The sequence below is a fragment of the Gadus macrocephalus genome, chromosome 16, assembly GCF_031168955.1.
Source record: "Gadus macrocephalus chromosome 16, ASM3116895v1".
NCBI classification, from domain to species: domain Eukaryota; kingdom Metazoa; phylum Chordata; class Actinopteri; order Gadiformes; family Gadidae; genus Gadus; species Gadus macrocephalus.
Genome location: NC_082397.1, coordinates 7,728,971 through 7,749,793, shown reverse-complemented (window position 1 = coordinate 7,749,793; position 20,823 = coordinate 7,728,971). Strand labels below are relative to the sequence as shown.

General features: G+C 48.6%; 1 protein-coding gene across 2 annotated transcripts in view; it reads left to right on the top strand.

Annotated features, from left to right (window-relative positions):
• LOC132474511 (serine/threonine-protein kinase PAK 1-like) overlaps nt 1-19,914 on the top strand; it is a 24,615-nt gene extending 4,701 nt beyond the window's left edge. The window contains exons 2-6 of one of the 2 annotated variants that reach the window (XM_060075272.1): nt 1,431-1,490; nt 15,031-15,250; nt 17,998-18,092; nt 18,932-19,079; nt 19,723-19,903. In XM_060075272.1, coding sequence (XP_059931255.1) covers nt 15,058-15,250; nt 17,998-18,092; nt 18,932-19,079; nt 19,723-19,811 — 525 coding nt within the window. In that variant the 5' untranslated portion in view covers nt 1,431-1,490; nt 15,031-15,057 and the 3' untranslated portion in view covers nt 19,812-19,903. Of the gene's footprint in view, nt 1-1,430; nt 1,491-13,323; nt 13,526-15,030; nt 15,251-17,997; nt 18,093-18,931; nt 19,080-19,722 lie in introns of those variants that run through there. The other variant, XM_060075273.1, reaches the window with a different exon arrangement.
• The last annotated feature ends 909 nt before the right edge of the window (nt 19,915-20,823 follow it).

The following is a 20,823-nucleotide window of genomic DNA, read 5'->3' as shown; positions in this document are numbered from 1 at the left end:
ACTGTACAATGTGTCTCTGCTCCCCTCCCCTCCCTTCCCCTAGCCCTGGGAGCTGCCAGGTCCCATCAGTCTCCTACTGTGTGTACCTGAGCACTTTATAGAAGGCAGAACTTGGATGTACATCAAGGCTTGGCTACTTTTAAGCAAACGAATCATCCCTAAGCAAATACTCTTCACTTTACATTTATTCCACTCTTTCCACCCCACTTAAATTCAAATCATAATCATGCGACACATTCCCCACAGAAGGGTTCTGTGTGGTTGGACAGAATTACATTATGTTGGCAGTAGACACCTCTGAACAGAACTTCTGTCCGGGACGGTTCATCGGAGGTCACTGTTACGTGTGTGTGTGTGTGTGTGTGTGTGTGTGTGTGTGTGTGTGTGTGTGTGTGTGTGTGTGTGTGTGTGTGTGTGTGTGTGTGTGTGTGTGTGTGTGTGTGTGTGTGTGTGTGTGTGTGTCAGAATGTGGCTTAGTAAGTTGATTAAGAGGTAGATCCAGTTTGTTAGCACAGAGTACTTGAGTAGCACACACACACACACACTCACGACGGCGTTCGCCTGAGGTAATCAGGATTAGTGACAGCGCCCCCGTCGGTGTTTGATTGATGGGGGCGTCAGACGTTCATTCTGTACGTCCACCTCACAGTCGTCAGACGGTTTCGGATAGGTGTGGGTGTTAGGTTGCAGGTTACGTTTAGGTGTGGACGCGTGGGTGGTATATTTCACTTCCTATTCATGTGTTGGGCTACAGTGTCTGTCTGTCTGTCTGTGTGTGCCTGATGACCTCAGGCCGCTGCTGCTCTGCCCCTTGTCGGCAGGCAGATTGTGACTCTGTGTTTGTGTGGGATTGCATGTGGCCTCCATCTGCTGAGAGAGACCGAGAGAGAGACCAAAGAAGGAGAAGATTTAGCAGTGCTTCTGGCTCGGAAGTGATGCGTAATAATGATGGGGAAAGAGAGAGGGAGGGAGAGGTGAAGCAGATAGAGAGTTCATGATGAAGGTGTGAATATGCTGATGTGAATACAAGAGACATGTTGGAGTGGAATCGAACAAGTGAAGCAGAACGTACTCGCAGAGCAGTTGGGTTCATTTCTGCAAGTCATACTTTTTACAATATGATTTTCTTCTTTGAATGGTGTTTAAATAATACTACTAATTAGATAGTTATTCAATAATTAAAGTCATTCAATAATATGTGTTAATTGTAAATAGTTTTTGAGTCCACAGACAACAATCCTGTTTGGTAGGCTACAGTCGAGAGCAATTTGGTGAACCTATATAACCTCTATAACTGTACTGGATGGAACTGAAAATGGATTTGAAGAAGTGGCAAAGCAGGTCTAATTGTGTTATTCCTCTCTCTCTCTCTCTCTCTCTCTTCTCTCTTTCTCTCTTTCTCTCTTTCTCTCTTTCTTTCTCTCTTACAGCCTGAGTTGGTTCCATCTCATCTTCCCCTGAGGAGAGCCAGTCCAACGGCACATCTCAAGGTAGGACCCGCCTCTCAAGCACACTGCAGACCTCCGCTTTGGACCTCGTTCTAGTACTATGGTGGGGCTGGCATGGTGTGCTGTAGGACTGCATATCATTGTTGCAGCACAGCCACAGAATAGTAGGCTTCTTTAAAAGTCAAGTTTTACGATGGGCCAGAGTCAATGTGCGGCACTGTCTCAGGTTATGCAAGCCTGTGGTTGAAGACTTCTGCCCGTCCGTCTCTGTGGCGCCCCGCATGCTTTGCAGCAGACTGCATTATTTATGGCGTTGCCATGGCGATTGCATCGGAGGGTGGGTCGTGCGGGGGTGGAGTTTGACAGCTGTGGAAGTGAGCCGTATGTGTGTGAGTTACCTGGATGACTGGTACAGTAGTTCTAGGGGCAGGTGTGTGCGTGTGTGTGTGTGTGTGTGTGTGTGTGTGTGTGTGTGTGTGTGTGTGTGTGTGTGTGTGTGTGTGTGTGTGTGTGTGTGTGTGTGTGTGTGTGTGTGTGTGTGTGTGTGTGTGTGTGTGTGTGTGTGTGTGTAATGGAGGGCAGAAAGAGGGCTGCAGGTGTGTAACAGTAATTAGGGAGAGCCCATGTGTGTGTGTGTGTGTGTGTGTGTGTGTTTTGTGTGGTAAAGACAGACGTGTATTCTACTGTACCGACTGTTACTTTAATTGATGATCCTCTTGGTTCTTTTGTCTCTGTCATTCTTTCTTTCTTTCTCTCTTTCTTTTGTGCTCTCCTAATTGATCGCCATCTGATTGTCTCTCCTCTGACAGCTGTTTTTGTTTGAGGGTTCATTCATCAGCTGTGTCCCCCTGCTAGGGTTCTCTTCCTCCATCTACCCCTCACAGAGAGAGAGATGCAGGAGAGGGACGGAGGGAGAGACTGAGGCGGAGGGAGAGGCAAATGGGAAGAGAGAGACGAAGGAAGAGAGGGATAATTACCTCACTAAAGTGAGGCATGAAGAGAGAGAGGTGGGAGAGAGGGAAATAGACAGAGAGACAGATGGACAGTCAGACAGACCGACAGAAAGGGATAGCGACTCGTGCACAGAAAGATGGAGACAGGGAGACACAGACAAAGTGGGAGTGAGACTGAAAGACAGAGGGAGAGAGTGAGCAAAAAAATTCAGCCGTTCTTTTTATCTCTTTCGAATGGAAAAAAAAAGAATGACTCTCAAGGACATGATGTCACGTCAGAGAGAGGGACGTGTGTGTGTGTGTGTGTGTGTGTGTGTGTGTGTGTGTGTGTGTGTGTGTGTGTGTGTGTGTGTGTGTGTGTGTGTGTGTGTGTGTTGTGTGTGTGTGTGTGTGTGTGTGTGTGGTGGGGTAAAGTACAAAATCAAATGAAAGTACTTTGGGAGGAGTGTGTGCAGGGATTACATTCCATTTGTGCTAGATGGCCTCCTGAAGGAGAGCCAGGCTGCTCCTCCCTTTCTGAAAGGAGCAGGAAAGCCCACGCTGCACCTCCCTCTCTGGAGAAGCAGGAGAGCCTCGCTGGTCAGAGAGAAAGGAGGAGGAGAGAGTGCTAGAGGGTTGAGGAGAGATAGGGGAGAGGAGAGGGGTATAGAGAGATGAGGGGAGAGGAGAGGGGTATAGAGAGATGAGGAGAGGAGAGGGCTATCGAGAGATGAGGAGAGAGAGGAGAGGAGAGGGCTATAGAGAGATGAGGAGAGAGAGAGGAGAGGGCTATAGAGAGATGAGGAGAGAGAGGAGAGGAGAGGGCTATAGAGAGATGAGGAGAGAGAGGGAGAGGAGAGGTCTGGAGAGAGAGAGGAGAAGAGAGGGGAGGTCTATAGAGAGAGAGGAGAGGAGAGGGGAGGTCTATAGAGAGAGGAGAGAGAGAGGAGAGGAGAGGGGAGGTCTATAGAGAGAGAGGAGAGGAGAGGGAGGTCTATAGAGAGAGAGGAGAGGGGAGGTCTATAGAGAGAGAGGAGAGAGAGAGGAGAGGAGAGGGGAGGTCTATAGAGAGAGAGGAGAGGAGAGGGGAGGTCTATAGAGAGAGAGGAGAGAGAGAGAGAGAGAGCGGAGAAGAGAGGGCTATAGAGAAATGAGGAGGGAGAGGAGAGGTCTATAGAGAGAGAGGAGAGGGAGAAGAGAGGGCTATAGAGAGATGAGGACACAGAGGGGAGAAGAGAGGGCTATAGAGTTATGAGAGAGAGCCAGAGAGGGTGCGGGCTAGGGAGAGCGGGCGAGTGAGCATGACAGCTAGAGAGAGAGATGGGTTTCCATAAGACAATGCATTCCATTGGTTTATGGCTGCTCCTAGGTTGTGTGTGATGTTGGCGCGGCGGGGCCTCTGTGCGAGCGGGTTGTGCTTCAGCCCAAGGGCAGATTTCAGATTGTGTTTCATTCCAGTGAACCATTCCATGTAACGTGGAGTTCAGGATTCTCTGCACGACCAAGGAGGAATGCAGCCAATAGATGTCCAACTGTCCACGCTAACCTGTTAGCTTACGTTCTCATGTTCCCACACACTCGAGCTGTTTGTTTGAACAGCATATTGGACCAGTCACTGTTTATGACAGCATGCGTTCTAGGATGATTATTTTGACTGTGTCGACTCCTGAATCTCGGGTTACTTTCGAACCAGTGGTTGTAAGGGCGTGTAGGTAACTACATTTTTTTTAATATAAGTGGAGTTGAAGGGAGAGGATTGTGATGGAGCAAAGAGAACAGAGGAGTGAAGGATGATGGGGAAGAGTTGCATGATGGGAGACACATCAACACGGACCAAGAGGTCCGCCATGTAGGGAAGAGGAGCCGAGGGCTGAGGAGAGATGACGAGGGTGAAGGAGAGGACAGAGGAAGAGAGCGATGAGGTGAGAGGAGGGATGAGGAGGGTAGGAAGTGAGGAAAGTGGATGCTGTGTAGGCAGGAGAGGGAGAGATGGGGGAGAGGGGGAGGGAGAGAAAGAGCGCAGGAGGAAGAGAGAGAGATGGGGGAAGAGAGGGAGAGAGATACGGCAGTAAAAAAGGAGAATTATTGCCACGTCTCAGCTGGAGAGAAGATTTAGGTGAATTCCAGTGATGTTACCTCTCAGTACCCAGGAGACCACACACACACACACACACACACACACACACACACACACACACACACACACACACACACACACACACACACACACACACACTATATTGTGTGTAATATCCCCTCCCTGCGTGATCCCTCTTGGCTGCATAATTTAAATGCCAATAGGCGTGTGTGTGTGTGTGTGTGTGTGTGTGTGTGTGTGTGTGTGTGTGTGTGTGTGTGTGTGTGTGTGTGTGTGTGTGTGTGTGTGTGTGTGTGTGTGTGTGTGTGTGTGTGTGTGTGTGTGTGTGTGTGTGTGTGTGTCTTCCTGGTAACCGAAAATAAATGAACTCATTTACACCCACCTCTAATGTGTGAGTTTTCTTTTACAGTCATTTTGTCTCAATTTTGTGTCTGTGTGTGTGTGTGTGTGTGTGTGTGTGTGTGTGTGTGTGTGTGTGTGTGTGTGTGTGTGTGTGTGTGTGTGTGTGTGTGTGTGTGTGTGTGTGTGTGTGTCTCTCTCCAGTCTTATTTGATGTAAGATGCCGCATAGAAGCCACTGTAGCCGTGGTTCCTACCACACGCCACAGGTGGACTGGCTGCGTCTGCACCAGGGCAGGTCGTTTACTGCAGAGAGGGGAAGGCACGGCAGGTGGTCAGGCCCACCTGTCAGAGCTGTCTCCTGAGCGTGTGTGGAGGTGGCTGGTTCATCCTACGGGCCCTGATTCGTGAACGCACCACAGGGGTGCAGCCCCCAGGCTGAGGTAGAGCATAAGAAGGTTCCTTATTGAGTGAAATGACCCGGAAGTATCTAAGTGTCAGCCATGATAAGAGCTGTTACCACTCTGTAAATGCTGAGGAAAGGTGCTTCAATGCTTCCTTTCTTATCTCCTCTAGCATAGGGTACACTGGACCGACTTTAAGGAAGGAAGTTAACGCTGTCCCACAATTCCTTGCAACATTTGAAGCAACGCAGCATTCGGCCGTTCACGAAAGCCAATCGAATCAACATGTATCCAATAATTATTAACATACAATCATACTATTTGGGATTTATCCTCCTATCTCTCTCCTCCATTGATTGTTTTTTTGTTACTCCAAGACACTTTCCTCTTCCCCTCCCTCCCTCCCTCCATTCTCCTCTCTACTCTGCTCTGTTCCTCTCCTTTCCATTTCACCTCCACAGCTGCTTCTGCTGCTTCCTGTAAAACCAATCTAGTCGGGCTCCGACAGCCAATCAATCACAGCGGCTGAGTCAACCCTGACCAATAGGGGTGGGTGATTCACAGTTTACTGTGATGTCACTGGCCGATACCCCTGGGGCTTTAGTACTAGGAGCAGGGCAGCACTATCTCTAAGCGTTTCCTTCTGATAAACTTTGTGTGTGTGTGTGTGTGTGTGTGTGTGTGTGTGTGTGTGTGTGTGTGTGTGTGTGTGTGTGTGTGTGTGTGTGTGTGTGTGTGTGTGTGTGTGTGTGTGTGTGTGTGTGTGTGTGCGTGCGTGCCTGCGTTTCCTCAAGGGTGTACCACTTTTATTTCCCCTGATGAGTAACTCTTAATTCCCTTTCGTGTGTGTGTGCGTGTGTGTGTGTTTGCCTGATCGTGGTTTTATGCCCTCTCTTACATTATCCATCTGGATCTCTCAGCTTTTCCTGTTGCCCTCAACATCTCTGTGCATCACTGCGGAGACGGAAAATAAATGATAGGGCAGGAAGTGTACGTGTGTTTGTGTACATGTAATGGGTGTGTGTTGGCTTTGGCTTTGTCCATGCGGTGTGTGTGTGTGTGTCTGTTTCTGAGACATTCAACATGGAGTCCCTCAGCTGGAGGTCTCTGTAATCCTGTGTTCATGTCCTTGATTGTCAATTGATTAGGTGTGCATTGTGTGTGTAGTCATCACAGGAAAAGGTTTCAGTATACTAGGTGACATGTTCCTATTAATTCAGTAGTAGGGTGTGTGTTAACACGTGTGTGTGTGTGTGTGTGTGTGTGTGTGTGTGTGTGTGTGTGTGTGTGTGTGTGTGTGTGTGTGTGTGTGGTGTGTGTGTGTGTGTGTGTGTGTGTGTGTGTGTGTGTGTGTGCGTGCGTGCGTGCGTGCGTGCGTGCGTGCGTGCGGGAGTAGTCACAGCGTAAAGCATTTAAGTCGAACAGCAATGCTCCTATCTTTGGCCCGTGAGCCATGTGTTCCCCCATGCGCTGTCAAAGTCCATTACTGATGACATCACACCACACCCTGAGAGAGAGAGAGAGAGAGAGAGAGAGAGAGAGAGAGAGAGAGAGAGAGAGAGAGAGAGAGAGAGAGAGAGAGAGAGAGAGAGAGAGAGAGAGATCAACGCGGAGCAAGACATTGTTTAAATAATCTCAAGGGGGGGCGTACCAAATTGATTATGTATGTTATTTTAAGGAACGTACATTCCCTATACACACGCACGCACGCACGCACACACACACTTCAACCTCGGCTAACCCCTTGGGGCTAGGCAGATGGCTGGATGGACGATGCCCGCCTGTGTGTGTGTGTGTGTGTGTGTGTCATTAGTTCCTACTCAGTTTGCGTTTGTCATCTTTATGTTTCTCACGTGCATGAGCACACGAGTGTTCCCGGTTCTGCCGCCCTTTCCCCCACTGTCATGCATGATCAATGACACGCTTGAATGCATAATCAATGTGCTTGAGACGGATGGCTTGCTAATAGCATACATGTTTTTTGCTTTATTTACATTCTAGTGGCTTAGTGGAGGCTTTCGATTACAATGTCACTCAGTGGACGGTTCTACAACCGCTGATGTATTTTCTATTAACACAGCACATCTAGCCGCTCTTATACAAGAAGTAAGCCTTATTAATATATATTGGTTATAATAGCCGTATTTTCTTTCAGAAACTCACTGCGGTTTCCCCACCGAAATAAACAAGTCCCCCACATCCACGCTAGGAATGGGTTGTATTGTTCTAATTTTAACGAATGCATGCAAGATGTAAAATATAACTCTTACATGACATGGATTCAACCGGACAGGCCACTGAGTGTGCGAGAACAAAAATGTGTGTTTTAGGTCTGAATAATCTTTCTTCTTTCTCTCCCCGTTTCACTCTTTGTCTGAGTTGTATTTTCATTTCTCTCCCCCATCATCCTCCCAACCCCATAAGGGCGTGGCCTGCCCTTCTTTCATGCTGAATTAACAATCAGCCCTCCCTCCCTCCCTCTGCATCATCCCTCCATCCCACCCTACATACAGCAGGTGCGTTTCCCTCTCCCTCTCTCACTCCCTCTCTGTCTCTCTGCCTCTCTCCCTCTCCCTCCCCTCTCTCGCCCCTCTCCCCCTGGCTCGCCCTCGCCTCTCTCTCTTTACAGCTGTCATTACTGTTATGTTTGGCCCTGCCGGCCACTTTATCACCATCTGTCTCGGTCTCTCTTTTCTCTGACTCTCTCTCATTCAGACTGTCTAGGAAATAGGAGAGAGAGAGTGTGTGTGTGTGTGTGTGTGTGTGTGGGTGTGGGTGTGTGTGTGTGTCTTTTATTGAAATGCAAAGAATGCACTTTTTCTCTTTTCCTTTGAATTTTCTAAGATATTTTACACTTGAATGTGTGTGTGTATAAAATATGTTAAAATATACAGTTGAAGTCTTTGCCCAAGGGCCGTCTGATCGCGTGGCAACGTGATATTAGACTCTAACCCCGAGAAGTCTGCCGTCTTTCTCTGTTCCCTTCGCCTTCACAATGTGTTTCTTTACCTTGATCCTTAGAGAAAGGGAGACATAGAGAGGGCTCTCAATGCCTCTCTCGCTCTCTCGCTCTCTCGCTCTCTGTCTTGCTCTCTTGCTCTCTCTCGCTCTCTCTCGCTCTCTCTCTCTCTCTCTCTCTCTCTCTCTCTCTCTCTCTCTCTCTCTCTCTCTCTCTCTCTCTCTCGCTCTCTCGCTCTCTGTCTTGCTCTCTTGCTCTCTCTCTCTCTCTCTCTCTCTCTCTCTCTCTCTCTCTCTCTCTCTCTCTCGCTCTCTGACTCTCTCTCTCGCTCTCTCTCTCTCTCTCTGTCTCTCTCTCTCTCTCGCTCTCTGTCTTGCTCTCTTGCTCTCTCTCTCTCTCTCGCTCGCTCGCTCTCTGTCTCTCTCTCTCGCTCTGTCTCTCTGTCTCTCTCGCTCTCTGTCTCTCTCTCTGTCTTGCTCTCTTGCTCTTTCTCGCTCTCTGTCTCTCTCTCTCTCTCTCTCTCTCTCTGTCTCTCTCTCTCTCTCTCTCTCTCGCTCTCTGTCTTGCTCTCTCTCTCTCGCTCTCGCTCTCGCTCTCTGTCTCTGGCTCTCTCTCTCTGTCTCTCTGTCTCTCTCTCTCTCTCTCTCTGTCTCTCTGTCTCTCTGTCTCTCAGTCTCGCTCTGTCTCTCTGTGTCTGGAGTGCTTGGCGGCCATGATGTTTGATATGTGCTGACCGTGGTGAACCAGTAGCTCCACGTGCAGAGGGGGGGGCTGTACCCAGTCCAATCCCAGACACAGAGAGCCCCCCCCCCCACCCCTGCTCCGTCTGGATACACAACCAACACACAATGTGTGTGTGCGCGTGTGCGTGAAAGCAGTGAAATAATAATGGCGAGGTGGAATGTGTGTGTGTGTGCTCCTAGTCAGGTTGTGTGTGACCGGGAGCGTTAATGTATGTATGTATGCATGCTAACTGGGTAGGATGCGCTGTGTTCCCGTAACCGTGGCGACGCCGCCTGACAAGGCGTTTCCAGGAAGAGCGCAGCGAGAGACTGTGTGTGTGTGTGTGTGTGTGTGTGTGTGTGTGTGTGTGTGTGTGTGTGTGTGTGTGTGTGTGTGTGTGTGTGTGTGTGTGTGTGTGTGTGTGTGTGTGTGTGTGTTTAGACCAGTGTGTGTTTTTATCTGTCTGTTTTCTGTGTGCGCTTATGGTGGGTATATAAATAAATATAAAGTGTTTGTGAAGCATAGTATTGTGCTGTTTTATCGTGTGGGGAAACTGCAAGAGAGTATGAGAATGTGTTAAAGAGAGAGAAACGAGAGATCAAAAGAAAGGATGGTGAATTGCAGAGGCAGGCAAAAATATGGCAGTCTGGAAGCGAGACAGAGAAAAAAAGAGAGATTTTGTATTCACTACCGACCATAATAGGAAGCATTGGACAGGTATTCCCCTGGGTTCAATGCGGTGTGTGTGTTCATCACTGAGGTGATCGTACACAGAGTACTACCATCTGGAGGGAGGTAATAACTACCACGGACCGAGCGACCGTGGAAGTTTGGCTTTGTGCGTAGTACTGCCATCTTGAAATGGTCAACGGCGAATCTAACCGATTGCCGGACCCCCATTGCGACGGTTGTTGTGTAGAAACGCCCGAAACACAAACTCTGTTTCCAAAGGCAGAGTCGGCTCATCTCTGCACGAGTCGGGGCTTTTATTGTGTGTGTACATTGGTGTATCCACGCTCTTATTTTGGGAGGAGAGCGGTAGGATACATCACCGTGGCAACCCGGACATTGCATAATAGAACAGCAGGGAACACCCCAGGTCCTCCGGAGATTTGGCGCACACACACGAACACGCACACACACACAGACACACGCACACACACACACACACACACACACACACCTACATACACAGATACACACACACACACACACACACACACACACACACACACACACACACACACACACACACACACACACACACACACACACACACACACACACACACACACACACACACACACACACACACACACACACACACACACACACTCATCTGAGCGGTGCCCCTCTCCGTAGTTCCGTCCCTAAACCACAAACCGTCCACAGTGAGCCCCCCTGCTGTGAGAGAGGGCGGCTCCAGTGATTGGCTTATCCTGGGCCCCCGTCCTGTGACTTCCTGTCAGGTCTCGGGCCCACAGATCACTTTGGGTTCTCCATCGATCGAGACATTCTGGATAAAGCTTCAAAATATTTCAGGACAATGAAATGTTCTATCTAACGATGAAAATCCACACTAGTTACAGACCCCAGTGTACCTGCATCCCCTCACCCGCCCCCCTCGACCCCTGTCGGCCAATCAGAAGGCACTGACCGTAGCAACCAATCCACCAAGTGCATGTCGAGTGAGTGACAGGGAAAGCATGCCCCAGAGCCGGGCTCCAGGCCCGAGCCTCCTGTCTGGGGCCTCTGAAGACAAGACGCTGTGTCCAGGCTCAGGTTCCTCCCCTCCTATGGTTGATTACAGACCTTCAGACGCCGTCAGAGTGCAGAGTCCCAGCTGCAGCGTGAGGCAGAGAAACCACCGGGACATGACTCACCGCTGTGGGGAGGAAGGGAGACGGAGGCTAGGGTTAGGGACTGAGCGAGCGAGTGAGTTAGGGCGAGGGACTGAGTTAGGGAGTGAGTTAGGGCGAGGGTTAGGGACTGAGCGAGCGAGTGAGTTAGGGCGAGGGACTGAGTTAGGGAGTGAGTTAGGGCGAGGGTTAGGGACTGAGTGAGCGAGTGAGTTAGGGCGAGGGACTGAGTTAGGGAGTGAGTTAGGGCTAGGGTTAGGGACTGAGCGAGCGAGTGAGTTAGGGCGAGGGACTGAGTTAGAGAGTGAGTAACGGTTAGGGTAAGGGACTGAGTGAGTTAGGGTTAGGGTAAGGGACTGAGTGAGTTAGGGTTAGGGTAAGGGACTGAGTGAGTTAGGGTTAGGGTTAGGGACTGAGCGAGTGAGTGAGTTAGGGGCGAGGGACTGAGTTAGAGAGTGAGTAACGGTTAGGGTAAGGGACTGAGTGAGTTAGGGTAAGGGACTGAGTGACTCAGTGAGTTAGGCGAGTGAGTTTGAGCGAGCGAGTGGCTAAATGCTGACGAGAAGGAGATCGATGAGGGGTTCTGACCCAGGGTACCCTTGGGGGTCTGTGTGGGGGGATGCACAACAACTGCCATAGTGTATCCAATGTCGTTTTCTATCCTTGGTGTTGATTCGAACATTGATCTTTTGTGTGCTTGTGTGTTTGTGTGTGTGTGTGTGTGTGTTGACTCATATGTCTCGCCTTCTGATGTGGTGAGTTTGTCTTCGACACAGATACCGGGGGCGGCGCATTTAGACAAAGGCTGTGTGTGTGGGTTGGTGTGTGTGGGTTTGTGTGTGTGTGTCTACGTCTGTTCTCCAGACTATGTCCCCCCTGTGATGCAGCAGTAAAGGTGCGTTCACTTGCGGGTCGTTGAGACAGCGTGCGCGTCGCTAGATCGGTCCTCGTGTTCTCGTTCTAACCAACCAAATCCGCTGGCACGTGATGTCGTGCTGCGCGGGAACTTCCCCCATTGGAAAACAATGGCGTGGAGGGGTTTAAAGCGTTTAAAGCTTCTCATGTGATCGCACCTCAAGACTGTTGAGCAGATCAATGTTCCAGGACGGGGAACCCCAGTCCGGGATTCAAACTCATGACACAAATCATTTAGGGAAAATGTTTCTGTGCCTGTTTGTGTTTGAGGAGGAGAACTGGAGTGTGTGTGTGTGTGTGTGTGTGTGTGTGTGTGTGTGTGTGTGTGTGTGTGTGTGTGTGTGTGTGTGTGTGTGTGTGTGTGTGTGTGTGTGTGTGTGTGTGTGTGTGTGTTTGTATGGTCAGCTGGCTGTGGGTGGGGGGGTTTGTTTAATAACAGGCTGCTGCCAAAACTGACATCAGAGTTTGAAATATGAGACCCCAATATTACCTCCCTGTGTGTGTGTGTGTGTGTGTGTGTGTGTGTGTGTGTGTGTGTGTGTGTGTGTGTGTGTGTGTGTGTGTGTGTGTGTGTGTGTGTGTGTGTGTGTGTTGGCTTGAGGGTATCGGTATAGGAACCACAAACCTTCACTTGGCTTGAAAAATAATGAAAATATTGTTTCCCAAACTTAGGAAACTATTTCTTAACTTACTTTGCTGTGTTGGGGTCACATTACCGTTGGGATATGGAGTTGGATATGGACAGAGGTTATGGTACATGTGTTTGTGTTTCTAAAGAGGCTGTCTGCATGTGTGTGTGTGTGTTTGAGGGTCTGGAGACATGTGTGTGTGTGTGTGTGTGTGTGTGTGTGTGTGTGTGTGTGTGTGTGTGTGTGTGTGTGTGTGTGTGTGTGTGTGTGTGTGTGTGTGTGTGTGTCCCCCTCCCCCACGCACACAGGGGTGTGAGGAGGATGTGAGCTGGTGTTTGATACCCCTCCCTTCACAAAGACAATTTGTTGTTTACACTGATTGTTGGTGTGTGTGTGTGTGTGTGTGTGTGTGTGTGTGTGTGTGTGTGTGTGTGCCTCTTTTGAAACACCTTGAGACCAGCTGCTTTTTTGTCAACTCAGCTGTGTGTGTGTGTGTGTGTGTGTGTGTGTGTGTGTGTGTGTGTGTGTGTGTGTGTGTGTGTGTGTGTGTGTGTGTGTGTGTGTGTGTGTGTGTGTGTGTGTGTGTGTGTGTGCGTGGGAATTAGCTGTTCTTCAACTTAACTATAACTCCAATCTAAAAAAGCCTTTGCTCCTGTTTTTAATAATATCTTTAGATGTAGTATTTCATACCTACTACTGTACATGTGCATATCTGTCGGTGTGTTGGTTCACATGTGTGTGTGTGTGTTCACTTGTGGCTCATTGGGTTTGGTCCTCAAACATAATTTCATTGTAACTGTGTTTGGCGCGAGAGAAAGACTCAGACAAAGCCGTCATTGTACGCTAAACATCACACACACGCATCCTTGTGTATGTAAAGGTCTGGTTATCTCCATTCATCATGGGCCTGCATGTGTCTCTCTGGGGCACCACTTCCTGCTGTGACCCGGCTGTGACATCACGCTGTGACATCACCACGTCTACAGCCCCGGCCATTCAAAAGGCCAGTCGGCGTGCGGAGCTTAGTTCACACACAGCCGCCGCGCCTGGGTAGCACTGCCCCCGCTAACACACTCACACATCACACATCACACACGACTCACTCACCCAGGACTGCCACCCTGGCTCGCTCTGACCCAGAGGCACACGCCGGGTTAGCAGAGATAGTAAGTGCTGAGGACAACTTTAAGCCGAGCTTATGGAGGGCAGACGCTGCTAAGGTAAGGGTTGTTTTAGCCGTTTTAGTTTAGACTCTGCGGGAGCTCTGTCCTGACTCTGTGACATACATGGGTGTTAAACCGTTTTTATACATGGTTGAAGGTAGTCACAAATTTTATTATTTCTTATGTCAGCCCGTTTTCGAGTCCATATGATCCAGAATATATTGTCTGGTGGACTGACATCGTTTTGCCCACAGTTTTGGTGGCAGTGAACCCTTGGGTGAAGCACACTGTATCCTAAATGGTTGTCATTTAGAAGCCTGTAATGTAGAGGTCGTTATTTAAATGACAGTCCTACTTTTCTTTAAAGTACTCTGGAAATAGAACAGATGGCTATTATGCCGTGTGTGTGTTTGTGTTTGGTGTGTGCATGTGTGTGTGTGTGTGTGTGTCGGTCGGTCGGTCGGTCTGTGTGTGCGGGCGAGTGTGTGTGTGTGTGCGTGCGTGCGTTAAATAGAGTGTGTATGTTTGTTTAGCTGAGTAAAAGTGACCTGAATAGTCTCCCGATGGGACACCCATGCCCAGCGAGGCAGAGATCTGAGCAGGTTAGCTCATGGTATGTGCCCTCTAAGCTGTGTGGATATACACTGTGTGCATGTATCTGAATGCCACCAAGACAAGTACAACATGTAGATCCATTTACACACGCACAATATACACATACAACGTTTGTTATTTGTTTGTAATAAGATTACCATCATTCCTTCTAATGGAAATTCTTGATGACTAAAGCGCGTGTGTGTGTGTGTGTGTGTGTGTGTGTGTGTGTGTGTGTGTGTGTGTGTGTGTGTGTGTGTGTGTGTGTGTGTGTGTGTGTGTGTGTGTGTGTGTGTGTGTGTGTGTGTGTGTGTGTGGTGGTCCTACCCTTGTGGGAGCAGGAATATATGCGCTTTTTCCCTTGTCACAGCATTTAGGGCTGGGTCACTTGGCCACATGCACACACACACACTGACGCACGCACACAGACGCAGATGCGCACAGGCTGGAACACACACACATGTTAACCGCTCTCTGTACACGTGCGGCGACGACACCACGCACAATGCTCTCACAGACGCACACACGTCTACACACCGCGATCAGGAATGGCAGTTTAGATGACTCCTACATCGTATTGACCACTTATACTTAGGCTGCCACAACTGACAAATAGCCTGCTGTAATCATGGGTATTTACAGCTGGATACCAGGGTGTCATTACCCACTTACCAGCAAAACAAGAGGGCCCTCTTCCCTTCATCCCGTTCCCGGCCTCCTCGTCCTTCAACAGCCTCCCATCTTTGTCTTTCATTTAATTCTGTCTCTTTTTCTATTTTTTAAGTGTTCATTTCTGCTTGTTGTTTTCTTTCTGTCTCCTCCCTGATCTGAGCCACCAACTGCCGCTCAAGTTCAAATCCCGTTGTGATTGGTCCATTTACCACACTCTCGCCTGTGATTGGTCAGTTTTGCATTGCTCACACCTTTTTCCCTAATCGGTGTATTGGATTGGTGTTTTGTCGTTGCAGAAGCAGCCGTCTGCAGCCTAGCTGAAGATGTCTGATAATGGGGAGGTCGAAGACAAGCCCCCAGCCCCGCCCATGAGGAACACCAGCACCATGATTGGCTCCAGCAGCAAGGACCCCGCCCCCTTGAACCATGGGTCTAAGCCCCTCCCCCCCAACCCAGAGGACAAGAAGAAGAAGGATCGATCCATCAGGTCAATACTCACGGGGGGAGGAGACAAGAGTAAGTGCTTGGCCTTCACATTATCTTTACACCATGCACACACACACGCACACGCGCATCCACACAAACACACACTCTCAGTACTTAGCATACTGTCAACCTGCACTGTATCACTTTCTCACGACAGTCAGCACTTCAGCCCTGCAGTGAAGTTACAATTCAGTTAGGAGGTCAGGATGCCGTAATGGTCATGTGACTCCCACCCGAGAGTTTGTGGGTTCGATCCTCAAAGTCCACCCTTCCAGCGACCTGAAGGCCACCTTGAGCAAGACACTCTGCTCCCTCATGTCTGGATAAAGTGTCTGCTGAAATATGGAATAGTATTCATTATTGTCCAAAATGATTGGGAAAGATGAGATAAAAGGATAAAAAAAACGAATCGCCCCAAACTTAATGAATTCAGATATTTCTTTGTATCTCTGAATAAATGCTGTTGAAATGATAGACAGGGGTTAGGTAGAGCAGGTTTAACTAGCTTGCTCAGTTTGCTGGCATGTATTCCCCACCGTGTACATCGCTCTAGTGGAGCATAGTTTACGAGATCTTGTTACATCGCTGGGGGACATGTATACTTCATCTTCCCTTCTTTTAAAACCCTGTCAAAATATCAGTTAATAATTCAAATGAAGAGGTTTGGTTACCAGCGATGCACGATACACTGCCAAGACATCCTATCCGTGTTTCACAGTTAAACAATGAAAGAAAAAGCTGGTTATAACTGACCAGCTGTGACCAGTGAGGTCTAGTTTATCTTTGCTCTGCCCTCTGATCGCCACCTAGTGGTGCGGGGGGGAAGTGAATCCCACGTGTGTGAGAGTGGATCACGACCATTCATGTTCCTTGGTCCTGTCCAGTAACATAAGGGGCAGATCATGTTGGCTGACGTAGTCTAGGTGTGTGGGTGAAGCCATACCTCACAAGGCCTCTCCACACCTGGATCGGTTCATTGCCTTGCTCAAGGACACTCAAGGGCGCTAGGAAATTCAACATTGCTGGCTACATTACAGCGAGAGGCAAAAGGCTGCCAATAGCAAGATTCTGCAGTAGTTTGAAAACACCAAACTTGTGACCTCAAAGTTGCCGTGCCAAAATAAATGTAGAAGTCATCAGAAACATCCTTTACCAGTTTGAGCGGCAGAGATTGTAGAGTGGTGTAGAATAGAACCGATACTGTGGACAAGGAATGTATCACTTGATGTGACCGCAAAAGCTCCTGTCTGGATCTAAGCTTGTTAGAGCTAATTAGCCACCGTGAAGCATGGGGCAGCAGCATGGCTAGCTAGACTCTCCCCAGTGTGTAGAGTGAATAATGCTAACGGCGTCAGGGCGCTAGGTACTAGCCTCATTGTGTCAGTCCTGTGCACGGGCAAACGAGGCCTCGTTATCCCCCCGTGTAATCACCTCCGCATTACAGACTTAACCGCTGTCCACGCCTAGTTACCGCCTTGTCTTAGCGCACCACAAAGGGATTTCGCCTATTAGCATTTCAGCTTAACTGGCTGTGGGCGTCAGCCCTCTGAGCTTTACGCATAATTACATCCATCGATTTAAAGATTTCTGTGTTCTTAATTCCTCTTTTATGCTTTTGTATCCGATTTGTTCTTTCAGTACAGATGCATTTTGCTGCACTGCTTCCTTTCTTTTTGTTCACCGTTTTTACCCAAAGCACTCTTCCCCGGTCTCATGAAAAGGATTGACCTTTCGTGTTTCTCATGTTTTTCCCCGCTGACGGATCAAATCGACCTTTCCCCGTCGCCAGGTCTCTGCAGTGAGGCGGAACGCACAGAGGGAGCCTGCATGGTTGTTCTGCTCCTTTAAAAAAAAAACATACAAACTGCTTTGAAACAGGTGTTCATGTGGCACACACAAACACACACGCAAGCACACGCACGCCCGCACACACACACACACACACACACACACACACACACACACACACACACACACACACACACACACACACACACACACACACACACACACACACACACACACACACACACACACACACCTGTCGAGAGGCTTCCTGCCGCACCAGCATGCGGCCCTCACGGCGGCTGGTGTTAATTACATTCCTGTTAGCTGCCCCTCGGTGGCCATTAACAAGCTAACGGAGCCTGACCTCTGACCTTGAGCAGCTGCCGGCTGGCGTTGACCCCAGACTGAAACAAATGCAAAGGCCTCATCACCTCTTGCTGGGACACTCCGGCATGAACGATGATCCCAGTTAAACGTTGCTAAATCAAATGGGTACAGGCCAGGGCAGGGGGGTTTTATGCGTGTATAAACGGTTGTATGAGCATAAGCAAAGCAGAGAGCTAAACTCAAGCGCCTTTTCACTGCCTGTTGGATCAGATCTCGATATCTGATGATGCTTTATGTAATGGTTTTGCTGTGTGGGAGCATGCAGAGGTTTATTGGATTTGGTGGGGAGGGGGTGGTGGGTTGGTTTTGGAGGTGGGCAATGCAGGGGGGGGACGGGGACTTCCAGGTCTTCAATCTGAGGCCCTTTTGGTGGCAGACTAACCTTGTGATGCCTATCCAAAATGTAATCTCGGCCCTATTTTTTATCTGTCCCTATCTCTCTCCCCTCTCTCTCTGCCTATCTCTGTATTTCCCTCTCTCTCTCTCTCTCTCTCTCTCTCTCTCTCTCTCTCTCTCTCTCTCTCTCTCTCTCTCTCTCTCTCTCTCTCTCTCTCTCTCTCTCTCTCTCTCTCTCTCTCTCTCTTTCTCTCTCTCTCTCTCAGCTAACAAGAAGAAGGAGCGCCCAGAGATCTCTCTCCCGTCTGATTTTGAACACACCATCCACGTTGGCTTTGATGCCGTCACTGGAGAATTCACCGTGAGTTAGTGTGTGTGGGTGCGCGTTGGTTTTTCCAATGCTTATATGATCTGCCTTTGGTATGTTTCCCAGTGCAACACACACAACACACAATTGTGTCCCTGCATTTATGTGTGTGCATGCACACTACACAAGAAAAGCTTGTTATTTTTCATTGTGGTGTGAGCGTGTCATTGGGTTCTGTTACCCAACAGGAACTAGAGTGGTATGTCATCTTCAGGCATTGCATATACATGAGCCAACCATGTAACTCAATCTTTGTGTTTTGGTTGGTCCGCGGTGAGTTCACGTCTGGGTCTTTAGTCTTAGGCTTTGCATTGAAATGCACAAACGTGCTCGCCGCACACTCACAGAATGTGGGCCAGCGATGGGTGGATGCATGAGTAGTACTAGGGGATGGGTGGAGGGACAGAGGGATAAACAGAAGAGTGCGTGATGAACTCAGATGAGCAGAAAGATGAAGGGAAAGACTGGGGACTTTGACCCAGTTCCTTGTTGGGCCCCGGTAGAGCTCACCATTGTCTGAGGCATCGTCCCACCACCCTTAATAAGGACCGGGACTGTCAGTGATCCCTCTGTAGGGTTCTATGCTCCGAGTACTTTAATCATAGCCTTCCCTCAACCGCGCTAGGTACGGCTGCAGCATTAAAGTAGTTTGTGAGTAAAGCAGCACTACAATGTTTTATTAACTTCACTTTTCTGTGTGTGTGTGTGTGTGTGTGTGTGCGTGTGTGTGTGTGCGCTCGTGTGTGTATATGTGTGTGTGTGTGTGTGTGTGTGCGCGCGCGTGAATGTGTGTGTGTGTGTGTGTGTGTGTGCGTGTGTGTGTGTGTCTCCAGGGCATGCCAGAGCAGTGGGCGCGGCTCCTCCAGACCTCCAACATCACCAAGCTGGAGCAGAAGAAGAACCCGCAGGCCGTTCTGGACGTGCTCAAGTTCTACGACTCCAAGGAGACTTCCAACAGCCAGAAATACATGAGCTTCACCGGTACACACACACACACAGACACAGACAGACAGACAGACAGACAGACAGACAGACAGACAGACAGACAGACAGACAGACAGACAGACAGACAGACAGACAGACAGACAGACAGACAGACAGACAGACAGACAGACAGACAGACAGACAGACAGACAGACAGACAGACAGACAGACAGACAGACAGACAGACAGACACGTGTATGCTATACACACACACACACTTCAAGAAGTGCAGAAATGCAGACACAACCTCAGATGCAATAACCAGATCTTTGGAAACACACACACAGGCATAACATATCTGTGAATGCACATATACACACACATACTTTGCATACTTCTCTAGAAAGATAAAAGGAACGAGCCGGATTAGAATTTAGCACCATCTCAAGCACTCAATCCTCTATTGAACGCAGTACCCTGCCTTATGGCCACACAAATCCATTCATACACACTGATAGACCATCACGTCTTATAGGTAAAACAAGGCAGCTTTATCTAGGAATACTGCCCAGTTTAGCAGGAGAGCAGCTGATGTTGTCACCATCTGTCCACAAACACGGACGCCTCTCTCTTGATATGTTGTTATATAAGGTGCTTCACTGACGCTGTGATTCTCAAACCTTTCTTTGTGTTTCTTCAGACAAAAGTGCAGACAACTACAGCTCCTCAGTCACAACGGTGAGAATTTGTCTCTTGAATTTATTTTTTTTATCCAATTTTGGCTGTTAGGGTGTTGTTGTTTGCTTACGAAACCGCCACGTGGGAAATCATGTGAGCTACGCCTCTTTGATGCTGCATCAGAGAAACAAATCAAGCAGAGACTTCTTTTTTTAATAGCTGTGAAAGTAAAGTGGGTGTGGGAGGACTTTGAGAGAGAGAGAGAGAGAGAGAGAGAGAGAGAGAGAGAGAGAGAGAGAGAGAGAGAGAGAGAGAGAGAGAGAGAGAGAGAGAGAGAGAGAGAGAGAGAGAGAGAGAGAGAGAGAGAGAGAGAGAGAGAGAGAGAGAGGAGGGAAGAGGTGGGGAGAAGAATAATAATGTGTGGAAATAAACTTAATTTGTTTTTTAATTATCTAGCCTTACAATGTCAATAGTCTTCCTGTATCTAAGTACAGAAGACATCTTTGTTACAATAATAACATATTGGTTTTGGAGAAGCCCAAAAGAAGGATAAGATTTATACTATATGAAGGTGTCTCAACGCAACCAAAATGATGTTTGCACAATACCTTACCAAACACAAGATGGAAGTTCAAAGTCTGTTACCAGGGAACTGAAATTAACCCAACCCCTAAATAATAATTAACATGCTACACTAAGTCATGTAGCCAATTCAGTTATAGTCTTTCAGACAAACAATCTTGTATTGTGATTTAATTGTTTGGTATCATCGTGATGGCATTTCTGAAACAATATAGAGGAAAGGCTGTTATATTCCTGCTATGGGTACACACTGGTCTGCATTTCTGCAAAGGCTCCCGAAGAACTGTTGATTACCCTGTTTGGCTAGGTGTGTCTAATGTTAGCTGTTGGCTAGTCAGGTGTCGAGATGTGCAGAGGGCTAGCTGTTGTTTTGCCAGATTGACTGTGTGTAGAAGGTTATCTGTTTGCTAGCCAGGTATGTAGGTGAGCAGTAAGCTAGCTATTAGCTAGCTATATTACCAACAGAAGGCTAGCTGTTGGTTAGCCAGGTATCTGTTGGCAGTCGGCTAGCTTTAGGATGCCACTTTGTTTAATGGATTGA